The sequence below is a fragment of the Nematolebias whitei genome, chromosome 14 (genome assembly GCF_014905685.2).
Source record: "Nematolebias whitei isolate Nwh7 chromosome 14, NemWhi1, whole genome shotgun sequence".
Lineage (NCBI taxonomy): Eukaryota > Metazoa > Chordata > Actinopteri > Cyprinodontiformes > Rivulidae > Nematolebias > Nematolebias whitei.
The window spans coordinates 2935384-2949354 of NC_056511.1; the positions used below are offsets into that span (position 1 = coordinate 2935384).

General features: G+C 40.9%; 1 protein-coding gene across 1 annotated transcript in view; it reads right to left on the reverse strand.

Annotated features, from left to right (window-relative positions):
• The window catches only part of LOC119420381 (polypeptide N-acetylgalactosaminyltransferase 10), a 107402-nt gene that overhangs the window by 62340 nt on the left and 31091 nt on the right, over window positions 1–13971 (reverse strand). The window contains exons 2-3 of the mRNA XM_037687766.1: window positions 3989–4088; window positions 3045–3183 (exon numbers count right to left, since the gene is read on the reverse strand). Coding sequence (XP_037543694.1) covers window positions 3045–3183; window positions 3989–4088 — 239 coding nt within the window. The remainder of the gene's footprint in view (window positions 1–3044; window positions 3184–3988; window positions 4089–13971) is intronic.

Sequence of the window (13971 nt, forward strand, 5' to 3'; positions counted from 1 at the left end):
TTTTTAGGGAGTTATACTGATGTTTTTTAGGGAGTTATACTGATGTTTTTTAGGGAGTTACACTGATGTTTTTAGGGAGTTATACTGATGTTTTTAGGGAGTTATACTGATGCTTATTTTAAGGAGTTATACTGATGTTTTTTAGGGAGTCATACTGGCGTTTTAAGGGCGTTGTACTGATGTTTTTTAGGGAGTTACACTGATGTAACTGGATACAATGTTTGACAACAGTGTGAATTTCACCAAGACAGCGTCCAGAATCTACAGCATCAGTTTTATAACAATCTAAAGCTGCTGCTTTGATGTCTTAACTGTAAAAGAAGATTAAAATAAATGCCTCAGCAGGATCACCATGGTAACCACACACCTGCGTCTCCTACTCCTTGATAAACGTCTGACAGACAAACGCACTGAAAAGTAAACCTCGTACAGTTTGTGTCTGAAAACTACAAGTTGTGTCATTAAAACTCTTGCACAGCGAGCAGCTCTTATGAAGAGGATATGACACGTTAAAAAGATGCTTCACTTCCTGTTTTGAAGAGCACTGGAGGTCAACGAGAGGGTGATGTAACCACGCTGCACGCTGACAGGCCTGGAGAGAAAACTGTCAGTCAAAACTCATCAGCAGTTCATCTGCGTGAAAAGACTAAAATACCAAAGTTTTGATGAGCAATTTGATTTTTTATAGTTCATATATTTAGTATAAAATATATAATAAAAATTGTGAGCACAAGTATTTCCAGAAGATTTCAAAGATATAAAAAAAAAACCCCAGAAGTGTCACAAATGGCAACCTGAAAGCTCCTCCTACATTTAGGAACATTTTTCCACAGATACACAGCTGAACCTGAACAAACCACGCCAAGCTTTTAACTTTGGATGCTTTTCATTCACTCCTTCTAGAGTTTGACTTCACATCACTTCTCCAGACTGAACTTGGGTCCCCTGATAGCTGCAGAGTGGGAACATTAAAAGAACTTTCTGTCGAGCGTTCGTTTGATGGAGTGCGCTGCAGCGATGCCACGCTGGTGGAGGAGCGGAGGATGGAAAAGCGTGTTTGATGGCAAAAGCCTCGTAAGGTCGTGGAACGTGGGAGATTCATGAATCTGAGAAAAAATAAAACGTACAGCAGAAACCTTGAGAGAGAGGCTGTTTAGAACATCGTGCTACGTGGAAGTGATGGCGGGGTCAGGAAGAGGCACCTGTCATGTGTCAGGTAGAGGAAAACTGCTGAAGGCTGATCCGTGACGAATCGGGTCAGCAGGTCTGAAGATGTTTACAGAGTTTTATTTATAGGAGCTGCTGGTGTGTTTATTTTCAGTATTTTGTTCTTTAATGAGTCAGAGACAGCTGGAAGAGGTCCAAACAGCAAGCACATGTCCATGTGTCTCTGGAGCATCTGTGTCCATGCATCACTCTGCTGAGAACAAGATATTCAACCTCATGGACAAACAGCAGAGAACTCATTCACAAATTAAAAACCAAGAATTCAGCAGTTTAGATTATGAAAGTTGAAAGATCATAATCTGTACAAATTACTGAGTTTTAAGCAATGTTGTGTTTGCTAAAGTTGATGATGGACTCCACAATATACCCAGTGGGTGATGAACACCTAGTGTCCTAATAACGTAAATCAAGAGGTTCAAGAATTATTTTGCTAACAAACAAATGTACACATACAAAAATGGACAACATTATCATTTCAGCAGCAGCTGATAAAGATAAATCACATGAGCCATACTGCTACTAATGGCATGTTTCAGTTTAAAGCATTTTTATCATTTTTAGGGAACAGTTTTCTGCTGGAGTTCGCTATTTCCTGTTGGAGTCTGCAGTTTCCTGTTTGAGTCCGCTATTTCCTGTTTGAGTCCACTATTTCCTGTTTGAGTCTGCAGTTTCCTGTTTGAGTCCGCAGTTTCCTGCTTTAGTCAAAAGTTTCCTGGTTTGCTCCACAGTTTCCTGGTTTGGTCTACAGGGGGCGGCTGTGGCTGAGTGGTTAGAGAAGTCGTCCTCCAATGCAAAAGTTGGGGGTTCCATTCCACCAGCAGTCACAAGCTGAAGTGTCCCTGGGTAAGACACTGAACCCCTCGTTGCCTCCGCTGTGTGTCCCATCAGTGTATGAATGTGATAATTTGTACAGATCTAGTAGAGTGCTGCATGAATGAGTGTTTACAAATGTAGGAAAACGTAGATGTTAATGCAGGAAATGGCATCTACTTTATTAAAAATTTTCAGGTGTAGACTCCCCTCCCCCACACCCCTGCCTGCTACCTCCGTCCTGGCATCAACCGGTTTACAAATTAAGCTCTGTCTGCATCTAATTGTTGGTTTTCACTTCCCATTAATAACTGCTTAACTTCCCACGGGGCATCATTCAGTTGCAGATCTTTGGCCTTTGCTGATTTTTGGTCCTTCTGTGGTTCAGTTTCACTCGAGCTCAGGAAAATCTGCACAAACATGTTTTCAGTGGAAAAACGAGGCTTGTCTGCCTTTTTGTGAGTTTGGTCATCATTTCACTGATAGACCAGAGTTAATTTAAGTCTGTGCAAAGAAACACTGCTGAGTTTCTGCTCGTAAATAAACAAAAGATGTTGAACAAGACACTTTTATTCTTAAAGATAAATTTCAGGAAGTTTCTTTAGGCATGCGTTTAGTCAGTAAGTTGTATTTCAAGTTTTAGTACAATCCTTTAGAAAATCCTTTTTCTAATATTAGAAATGATGTCATTGACATCTCAAGGTTGTTGTTTACAGAGTTAGTCACATGGACCTAGTTTAAAATCGGGTCATTTATACCGACTGGGACATTTAGGGAAGAACCTGTTGATTTTTTGCGCACACATTTTATCTCAAATTGCAGTAAAATGTCACCCCCATGGGTTCTAAACTCTACAGGTCTGTCTGTCTGTAGGTGACAAGAAGAGCCTAAAGTCAAAGCTTGTTTCTGATTGTTGCAACATGGTTTGTTTGCAGTTTAAAGAACATGAAAACTCATTACTTGTTGTGTTCTTCCACAAAACCCAAACAAACAAACACATGACTCACTTTGGATGGCGGATGTCCGGGACGGAGCGGTTTAACGAGATCCTGTCGCTGACAAAGATGTTGAAGCCGTTCTCCCTGTAGGCCTGGTCCACTCTGTCAGCGTCTGTCAGAGGAAACGGTTTCCCCTGCTCACCGTTACCTGCAGAAAACCCAAGAACGTTCCACCGTCAGTACCGGAACACAACGAGAACACAACCTCAGAGCATCGATAAGACGCTCGGTGTGCACAACTCTTAAAATGTGTCTAAATCACATGAACACAACAGAAGCAGGGCCTGAAAATAATTTACTGAGTTTTGATTTAAACCGTTTGAACTAAGAGGAGCGAGCTCAAATGTTGGGAGTGTCTTAAAGAAAAGGTTTGTGGTCAATTTTATTTTATCAGACACCGTCAACGCCGAGGTCTTTTTTCAGAAGACAAGTTTCAGCATCTTAAATATGATTTAAAACCGTGGTTAAAGAATAATAAAAATAAAAGGGGATATGGCACAGTAATTTATTTTTTGTTTTTATAAATCATCCATCCATCCATCCATCCTTGTTTAGCCATTTCACACAAATGTAAATAAGGGTTAAAAAAACACAAAGCAGAAAAAATAACCAAAAAGTTTATTTCTGTTGTATACTTGTTTCTTTGAGACTAATGAGTGAATTGCTGCAGATAATGTATTTATTGTTCTTTAAAAAGGTTAACGTTGCTAAAGAATCCAGAGAACAGAAAGAACCTAAACCAGTTACAGACGTGTAAGTTTCACTGAGCAGAAACGACCGTTTTCCTCCTTGTTCACATCCTAAACCAAGAAGAAGCAAACTTGCACTCAGTATGGAGTAGAAGGAGACATTTGTGAAGAACCAAACGTCTGTAGATGAGGAGGATCTAGGCCCCGGCTGCTTCAACGTGTATGTGCAGAGGAAGAACATGACAACAAAGAGTTTGGACTCACCAGATCGAGACGCGTCTCTGCTGATCCTTTCATAATCGTGCCAGTCTTTCTTCTGAACGCCGTTTTTTCCCACCTGAGCGTCCTTCCCCACCCGGCTCACCTGTGGAGAACCAAGGACACAAAGCAGGACGGATGAAAAACACTTCAGCCAACCACCCCATCAGTTCACTGATGAAAACAAGACAAACAGTTACACACGTCTCCCTGCAGCTTTCTGCAGTCACAGGTGGGCGATAACACCTGAGTCTGTCTGTGAGCAGAACATCTCATGAACCAGAGACTCATGAAACTCAGAAATTCATCATTGGACAAACATCTACAACTAAAAAAACATTTAGATTGAACTCAATTCAACATGGCCGCCCCAGATCATTGACATTAGCAATTACAAAATGTCTATAACTCGATCTGGTTTACAGATATTGAGCATAAATCTGCTGTGGTGGTAGCTGAGAGTCTTCCCCAAGAGCTGACAGAGGGCTTGAGAGCTTTGTGTAAATGTTGCCTTGTAATGTGTTGGTGATATTACAGAGCAGGATTAGGACCGTGGTAATAAAAACAAAAAAATCCTTATGATGTTAAAAGTCAGAATTTTAAAAATCTATATATTTTGCACTGCTGCCTCAATCCTCCATACAATATGCATTTATTCAAGGAATTATATCGTTTTTATTCTTTCAATTCATTTTTTCAAGTTTATTTATATAACAGTGATTTATTATAAGTATTCTTGAGGTGCTATAAGCAAGATGTGGTCTAATCCAGATCAAATCAAGTTTAATGGCGTCTAATCTAATCCATCAATAAATAACTCCAGTATAACAGTCTGATACAGTTAGTTAGTTAAAGATGTAATCTTTACACTGTGACTCTGATGTTGAAAGAATAATTACCAAGAGAAAATAATAAAAAAGACTATTAAAGATGAAATCATCTTGTGTTAGCAGAACCGACGGGGGCCATCTTGGAAGGTTCTTTCCTTTTTTCCAGCTGTGCATCAAAATGACCACCTTCTACACACAACCAGCACAAAGTTTCTCAGTATTTGTTTGAAACTCTGCATTCTAATCTGAACAGATACAGCACTTTTTGTTTTCTTAGAGATAAAATGTTAATTTAAAAAAGTCTGGAGCGGCGCAGCTTGGGCCTCAGTTGGTTCCTAAAGTCTCCGAACGATTTGAGCTTCTGCCACCAACCATAAATCCTTAACGCGTTTAAAACCCAGTGGATGAAATGAATGTGAAAGACACTTTTTATCATAATGAGCTACATGTTCTCTGGTTTTACAACCATTCAGCACACACAATACGATTTATTTTCCCCTGGCCCTCAGTCAGAATCTGTTTCAGCAACATCATTTCTCCAGAGCTTCGGCTCTTACTATCTAACAGCGCTCTGCCGAGAGTTCATCCATAGAAAGTGTACTCTTCTATTTCATGCTTGACAAGCCTGTGAGGGGAATATCAATGCTACGACAATCAGCTCTGCAGAGGGTTTCTGCTCACAGCCACACACACCGACAGACGTGGTGCAGCGCAGCATACCAAGTCACTTCGTTCACTCAGTCATTCCACACATCGACGGATTTATGCATCGTGAATTAGCAGATCACAACACAATGGGGAAATAATTAGCTCAATGGGGGAGGCAATTAGGCAAACACTTTATACAAAACACTTTGTACAAACGGCATCACGGACTGCATGAAAAGTACAAACTTTTTCTAAAACTTCCTGCGGATGAAAACTATAATTTCCCCTCTGGTGGTGCCTACCTTCTTAAATAATACCAGTAGGTGTTCAGACCCCTGATCAGTTAAAATCAGTACTCACAACCCATTCCTTCCATTACTTTATTAAAAACAAATGATTCACACACGTATAGTGCACGTACAGGACTACAAAAACAGTTTAGCACAACACAAAGCTTGGTTTGTAGGTTATCTACTTTCTAAAGACAACACGTGAGTGGGACAACCTAAAGTTTGCAAAGTTCACGTGGCTGAGAGCGATCCCCAACACATACTGACCGATAATCAAAACTCCAAGATGACCACAAGCTAAATGGAGAAAATGGCTGTACCAGTAAATTTTGAGACATATTGAAATGAAAAATAGTATTTTTCATTCATTCATTCAACATTTATTTAAAAAGATAAATCACATTGAGCCCCAAAGACTCATTTACAAGTGAAGACCTGTCTGGACAGACAATAAGTGGTGAAAGTGACAACATAGGTTTTGGAGGCAAAAAAAAAATCCTAACATGCTTTTAATCTTTGGCTGAAGCTCAAAAGCATGAAAATGAAAAATACCTCGCACACAAGCACATAATGACGCCAACATTCCTCAGGGGGGACGCAAGAAATGGTATGGTGGTAGCTGAGAGAAATCCCCAACACGTGATGGAAACAAATCAAAACCTTTAAATGGTCGTCAAATGGCAGAACCTCCAAAAGTTTCACCTGGAACTTTTCGAGTTAGAAACATTTTTCATCTAAATTTCTTCATCAAAGATGACAGAACAACAAAAATGTACTGCCAGGGCTACAAATAAGCTTAACAAGATTAATACAATTTAGAGGTTTCGGTGACCCTAATAAAACATTGTTTCTGCTGACACAAGAAGTTATTCTGAAATGTCTTGATGCATGCGCAATAATCCAGGTAGGCAAATCTAATCTAATCTAATCTTTAGTCAGGTCCTCTGGACGGGTTCTTCTTGTTGAAACGTTTCATCTTTTATCCAAAAGACTTCTTCAGTTTTAAACCCTGCAAGAAACTCCTTGTCACAGTGGACCAACCAGTTTGCTGATGATGATGTGATCAGTCATATATCAAGGAAACTGAACAGCCACTGGCCAAAAGGATGGACCAGCACAGAAGATCAACATTATCAGGCCAGGACTCTGAGGTCTACACTCATCTCCAGGCCAGCGGTCACTCTTTCAGGGATGAAGATGTTCACATCCTGGACAGAGAGGAACGATGGTTTGAGAAGAGTGAAGGAGGCCATCTTTGTGAAGAGAACCCGTTCATCATCAAACAGGGGCGGAGCCTCCGTGTCCAACAGTCTCCCTCTTACAACACTGTTATTGCAAACATCACTCAGCCCCGTGTGAATAGCAAGTGGCCCATCAGGGCACTAACCACCTATTGTTAGGCCGATGGTCCTCCTTTAGCATGTGAACAGCTGGTTCTGGCTGGCAGTAGCAAACTGGTTGGTCCACTGTGACAAGATGTTATTTATAAGACTGAGTTTGTTGCAGCTCCTCAGACTGAAGAAGTCTTTTGGATAAAAGACAAAACGTTTCAACAACAAGACTCTGTCCAGAGGACCTGACTGAACTTTGTTGGAGTTTATTCCGATAGGGTTGTTTAAGTACTGAGAAATAATGATGGTATTGATTACGGCTTAAAAAATTATCCATTGCAGTGATTTTCCAATGAAAAGCTCTTAGCATGTTGCTAAACACGTCTAACATTACAATCACCTCCTTTAGCCCTCAGTATTCAGACATTTCTGACTCAAAGATCTTCATCGTTGATCTCCTGCAATCACCACAAACCTTCAGGATACGGGGCTGACAGACGGGCCTCCGATTCTACAGAAACACAGTTTCTGAATAAATCGTATGAAAATAAAAAAATCTATCCAGATTTTGTTCTTCATCTTTTCCTGTCACTTCTTCCCTCGACCTCACATTCCCGCTCTGGCTCACGATCAGGTGCCCCCGGTGCGTCATACGAGAACCTGACAAGCAGCAGGACTCCATTTGTGCAAATTTATACTAAAGAGAAACAAGACTGCGCCGCCCTATTTCCTCCTGATTAAAATTTCATCGCACGTCGCCATGATATTCCTCTGGGGCGTTTCTCTCTGCTCGACAAGACCTTGAACAACAAGACAAGGAGAGAGCCAAACTTTTTCAGCTAATGTGTGCACATGTTTAGTTTTGTGGAAGAACGTGGGCGGGTGCTCACGGAAGACAGAAATTGAGACAGACAGAGAAGGGGCAAGCGCGAGAAAGAATCATCGTGTGGAACAGACGGGGGATAAAATCACAAGAGTGTGAAAAATGAATGATAAGACAATTAGGAAAACTTTGAATCAATAAATTATCAGAAAATGCTAAGAGTTTAGCCGCTCTAATTATTTAAATTTTATGTTTACAGCTTCATCAGAAACTCAGAGATAAATCTTTTAACACTTGGTTTGAGAAAGTATTTTTTATTAAGCTTTTCTTGTAATTAGTAAATGTGAGTCATCTTAATTAGTCGTGCAGAACAAGCACGCCTTAAATGTTTAACAGAAAAGAAAACAAGTTACCTGAGCGTCTGAAGAAACTTGGTCATAATAAAAAAAAAAAATCGCCCTTCCCGTTTTCAAATTGTGAACACGCATACGACACGTTACACGCCTGCTGACCAACCACTATACAGCAATCTGTACCGATGGTCCGGACAAGAGAAGACCTTTTCTAATATTTGATCTTCATTTGTGACCTTGACCTTTGACGGAGTGGTCACGCAGAGGTCACAGAAGGTGGGCTTGTGATAGGAAGGTTGCCAGTTCAACTACCTGGACCAACAACATCAAAATGTGGGTGAGCAAGGTGAAGAACCCACACTTATCTCCACCCTCATTTGCCCCACTCTGGGCCCTTGAGCAAGGCCTTTAACTCCCTGGGCACCCTAGATAGCAGCTCTCTGCTCCACACAGTGGGATGTGGTAGCTCGGTGGTCTGTGGTCGCGTCAGGAAGGACAGATGGTGTAAAAACAATCATCAAGTCTTCGTGGAAGTTAGTTCGCTGTGGCGACCCCTGAAGAAGGGAGCAGCCGAAAGAAGCAAAACTGTGACCTTGACCTTTAAAGCTGCGGTGATGAAAACTGTCTGTGACGCTCCGTCTTCTGATGATGCAGAAGTGTACCAAGTTTCATTAAACTATCTTAAGTGGAACAGAAGTTTTGGATGGGACAAGAAATAAAATGTATGAACGGACGGACGGGCGGAGGCTGTACCGCAACGCGTCCACCTTTGAGACGAGCGTATTAAAAAACAGGAACTCCTCAAGTTGACATCAGACCCAGTTTTACCAAATTTAGAGAGAATCAAGACAACAGTTGTAATCCTGAGGCAGGGAGCCGAAGGGAAAGCTTCCTGATCCAGTTTATTTAATGTTCAGGTTCACAACAAGGCCAAGATGGTGTAGAGGTAGGGCAGCCAACTTGGGACCAGAAAGTCACAGGTTCAACTCCCCGCCATGCTCTCATGTCGAGGTGTCCTTGACAAGACACCTAATCCCTAATTGCTCCCCGGGCGCTTGCATAGCTGCCACTGCTCCACCTGGGTGTATCTCAGGTGTGATGGGTTAAATGCAGAGAACTAATGACATCACAATGTCATCAACATACAGTGATAACACATGGCACAAAGAAAAGTCCGAGTATTGTTGAGAAAATGTTCATTCTGCAGGGATTTCCTTCTGTCCGTGAACAGTTGGGTGTCCAGTAAAAACACAGAGATGGTTATTGTGCTTTAGGTTTATAGAAACACAAAGAAACCGGTTTCTGATCATACATACTGCATGCTGTGCACGTCAGCTGTAACCATGGATACGGTGGCACGCTTGCAAACGTTCTGCTGGATCATGACCCAGTTTGGTCCAAGCTGTTGGGACTCCAGAACCCTTTGGTCTACAGGAGTTCCTGGTCCACTCAGAAATTGACAGGAGCCCGAACCATCAGCCTCCACCACCGTGCTGACAGCTGGAATGAGCTGTTGGCTGCAGTGCATTCTGGGTAAACATCTCTACTTTGATCTCAAAGAGTGCTGGTCCAGACGTCTTCTGTTGGATTCAGATGAATATTTCCAAACCAAAGTCGTGCTCCCGACTTGTTCAAGGTTTTTCTTATTGAAGTCGTGACCTTTGACCTGCTAAGTGAGGTTTGTAGAGTTTGAGATGGAGCTCACTTCTCTGAGCATTGCATGGTCTGACCATCGGGGTGAATTTTCTGGGACGTCCACTTCTGGGAATAACGCCAGCTGTCATGAATATGTTCTCATGAATAATCCGTCTCTTTTTACAACGATGGACTCCGAACTGTGTAGAAACGACCTTTGACCCTTCTCAGATTGATAGGCAGCAACAGTTCCTTCTTTAAGGTCATTGCTGATGTTTTTCCTCCTTGGCGTTGTTTTAACACACCTGTATAATCCAAAGCAGCAACTCAGAATATTTTCTTAATAAAAGATGATTTTTTTAAATTAAATCCTAACCTTAGAACAAAAATGTGTGCATTTCCTCCATTCACCTTCTTTCTCACCTTCAGTGTTTAATGACAGAACTGTGAACATAGAGACAAGATGGCGGCAGACTGATCTGAGCCTGCTCATGAAGTTGCACGCACACTGTCAGAACACACACGGGCCCAGATGAGGCTCTGAAACGGAGCTGAAAATAAGGCCAAACGCCGTCCCCAGTCCTGTGCAGAAGTGCACAGCAGAGAACTGCCTTCCTCTGTTCTGCTCGTCACCATCATCACAAGGCCGAGGCTCCGTGCTGCCACAAACTCGTCCCACTGTGGGCTCGTCTCCGCTCTGTTAATATTCGAGACGCAGCAGAAAAACTCCGATACACTGAAGTGGTGACACCACCATCCACGCTGGCTGTGTTGTCTCCATGCAACATTCCCACAGTACCGGACACGAATGTAAAGTCTTTAAAGTGACAAAAACGCCTCCCATGCTGCTGACTGCAGGGAAGCCGGTGGAGAGAAAGCTTTGAACGCTGAAGGGACAGGAAGGTAACTCCTGTCAGCAGGCAGCGCCAGACCTCATTAAATTTAATGTAGCCTTTTAGTGCTCTATTTAACTGATGACAAAAGGCCACATGTCAGTCAGTGTTTGCATATAGATTCATAAAAGGGACACTCAGCGCGTCAGTTCGTACATTTATCTGATAATTTGCATAAGACGTGTGTGTGTGTGTGTGGGGGGGGGGGGGGGGCACAGAGTCTGAACTATCTGAAAGCCCATGAGCTCCGTCTAAAAACAGCGTTGAAGCACGGCGCCGTTTAAATACTGGACCTCCGTGAACAGTCTGCGTTTTCTGCTTCTACTCGATGTAAAGAACATCTTTATGTATCTGATGTAGAGGCACGATACTCTAGATCTGTGATGTAGTCTATGTGATACGCAGGCATACGGAGTACCCCTACTAGAAAAACTTGTGGATTTCAGTATACTCAATTAGAAGTGCCCATTGACACAAACCCATGTCAAGTATCATTTGATACATGACATGAGTTTGTGTCAATGTCAAGACATTTGGAACATTTTAGACACACCGAGTTGGTTCAACCATTTTTTTTGTATAATTAATGCTTACTACTTAATACCTGAACATGTTTTGCTTTGATACGGTTTTATAAATTCTATAACATGTTTTTAATACAAAGCCAACTGTTGTACAAAGTTTGTTGTACATTTATTCAAATAAGAGCATCAGAGAAATTTTGAAATGTTCAATAAGCTTAAAAATCTAAATAAATTAACGATTACATTGTACTAACTGGTGTACTTTGGTTTCTAAGCACAGTATACCCACTACAAAAAATGATCTGTTGGCACTCAGGTTATGGCATTGGATGACTCTCGGCTACCACCACAGCAGATTTGAGCGCTGCATCTGAACATCTGGCTGATTTGTAGCCATTGTTGTGTTTGCAGTGTTCAGTCCGGTGTGGTGAGATAACAGGACTCCGTGCAGGAGGTGTCAGGGGAATTAACGATGGTCATCACTGACTAACGTTAATGTTGAGAGTTCAGAGTTATTTCTCTCTCAGAGAGGAGTGGTTGGATCCTGCATGTACAGCTGGGAGGTCGAGGTCACCAGTGACCGTCTGTGGGAGCTTATTAGCGCGTATATAAACTATTCTCGCACACTGTCCGGTGCAGATCCTCACGACCGGGCTTCAATGAGACATCTGTGTTGAGCGGCTGCACTTGCAAGTAAAAACTTAAATATGTTCTCGTGACCTCGTGTGACTTCCTTTAGTAATCGAGATGAATAGAAAATATTTTTATCCAACAGAAGGTTATACACTCACAATATTGAATTTACAGATTATTATACAAAGATGTAGAACTGATAGAATTTGTCTTACAAGTTAAAGCTCTACATTATAATACACACCTTGATGATGGTTCTGACCATTTCATGGTCAAACTGTAATATGCAGATCAATGAACAGAGTATTGACAAATATGAAATGCCTTGAAGACAGGACTGTTGAATGAATTAAAAGGTGAAATGTAGATGGTAGTTGATGTTTTAGAGAGATCAGACATAAAATGTAAGGACATGGTGAAGGAGAGGGTGAATGTGGTGAATTAAATCTACAACAAACTTTTACATAGAGAAATAAAAGGAGACCCTAAAAGCTGTAAAAACATTTGTGAAATGAATGCTGACTGAACGAGCTGGATGAGAGGAAGGAAAAGTGCCGGCCAAGTCACGGAAAATGACCGTAATGTCTTTAAACGCAGCACTGCTTGTTAATGCATGTACAAGTGTTTATGTGAATTTAAATTCATTCTACTGACTTTTAACAACCAATCTGGGCCCAGATAAGACTAATAATATGAGACTAATCTATAGGCCTTGTCCTTGTGGATCACAGTCATTGTGTATCTGAATAAAAAAAAAACAACTATTTAAAGTTATAAATAGTGATCCATTTGAAAGTAAAGCTTTTATCCTGAACTCAAACTTTAAGCATCAAGTAAAAACTTCAGCATAAATTGTCAAACAGACAAACTGAACACAAACATTTGTTTTCATCTCTAAAGTATTGTTCCAAAAAACATTCTCATGGGTCGCTACAGCGAGCAAACTCGTATGAAAGGTTGGGCCGCGTCTGAGGCCGGATCCCCTTCTGACCTGGGCTCGAACCTGCAGCCTCAGGATTATGAGACCACAACACTGACCACTGAGCTCCCATGATCCCAGGAACATAATTCATATAGATGAGTGCCTAAAATGCTACAGATTTGTTCCAAAACCATCATTATCAGAAAACATAAAGCTGGCATGGGCCAGTAACATTTAAACGTGCGCTCCGTCTCGGTCCAGACTTTATTTGGGTCAGTGAAATCAGAATCTGCAGGTTTTCCTCCCGCTGACCTTGATAGAGGGATTTGCAGATTATAGGAAGTCTCTGAAACGCTGTGTGCGTTTAGAACCTCATCCCTGTGCTGCTGTGGTTTTAATCTGGCCAGCAGCAGATTATTCGACTCTCTGGTCCGATGGAGGGACTGATGCTGGGATTAAAACATCAGCAGATGCTGAAGAGTTTTGCACAGAAAGACAGCGCCGATGAGACGCTCAGAACGTCCCAACGACTGTCACCGCTTCTGTTTAGACTTGTTTATCATTCCTTCAATATGTTTACAAGTTTATTACTGCTTCAATATGTTTACTTGTTTATCATTCCTTCAATATGTTTAGTTGTTTATTATTCCTTTAATATGTTTACTTGTTTATTACTGCTTCAATATGTTTACAAGTTTATTACTGCTTCAGTATGTTTACTTGTTTATCATTCCTTCAGTATGTTTACTTGTTTATCATTCCTTCAATATGTTTACAAGTTTATTACTGCTTCAATATGTTTACTTGTTTATCATTCCTTCAATATGTTTAGTTGTTTATTATTCCTTCAATATGTTTATTATTCCTTTAATATGTTTACTTGTTTATTACTGCTTCAATATGTTTACATGTTTATTACTGCTTCAGTATGTTTACTTGTTTATTATTCCTTCAATATGTTTATCAATCCTTTAATATGGTTACTTGTTTATCACTGCTTCAGTATGTTTACTTGTTTATTACTGCTTCAGTATGTTTACTTGTTTATTACTGTTTCAGTATGTTTACTTGTTTATTATTCCTTCAATATGTTTATTATTCCTTTAA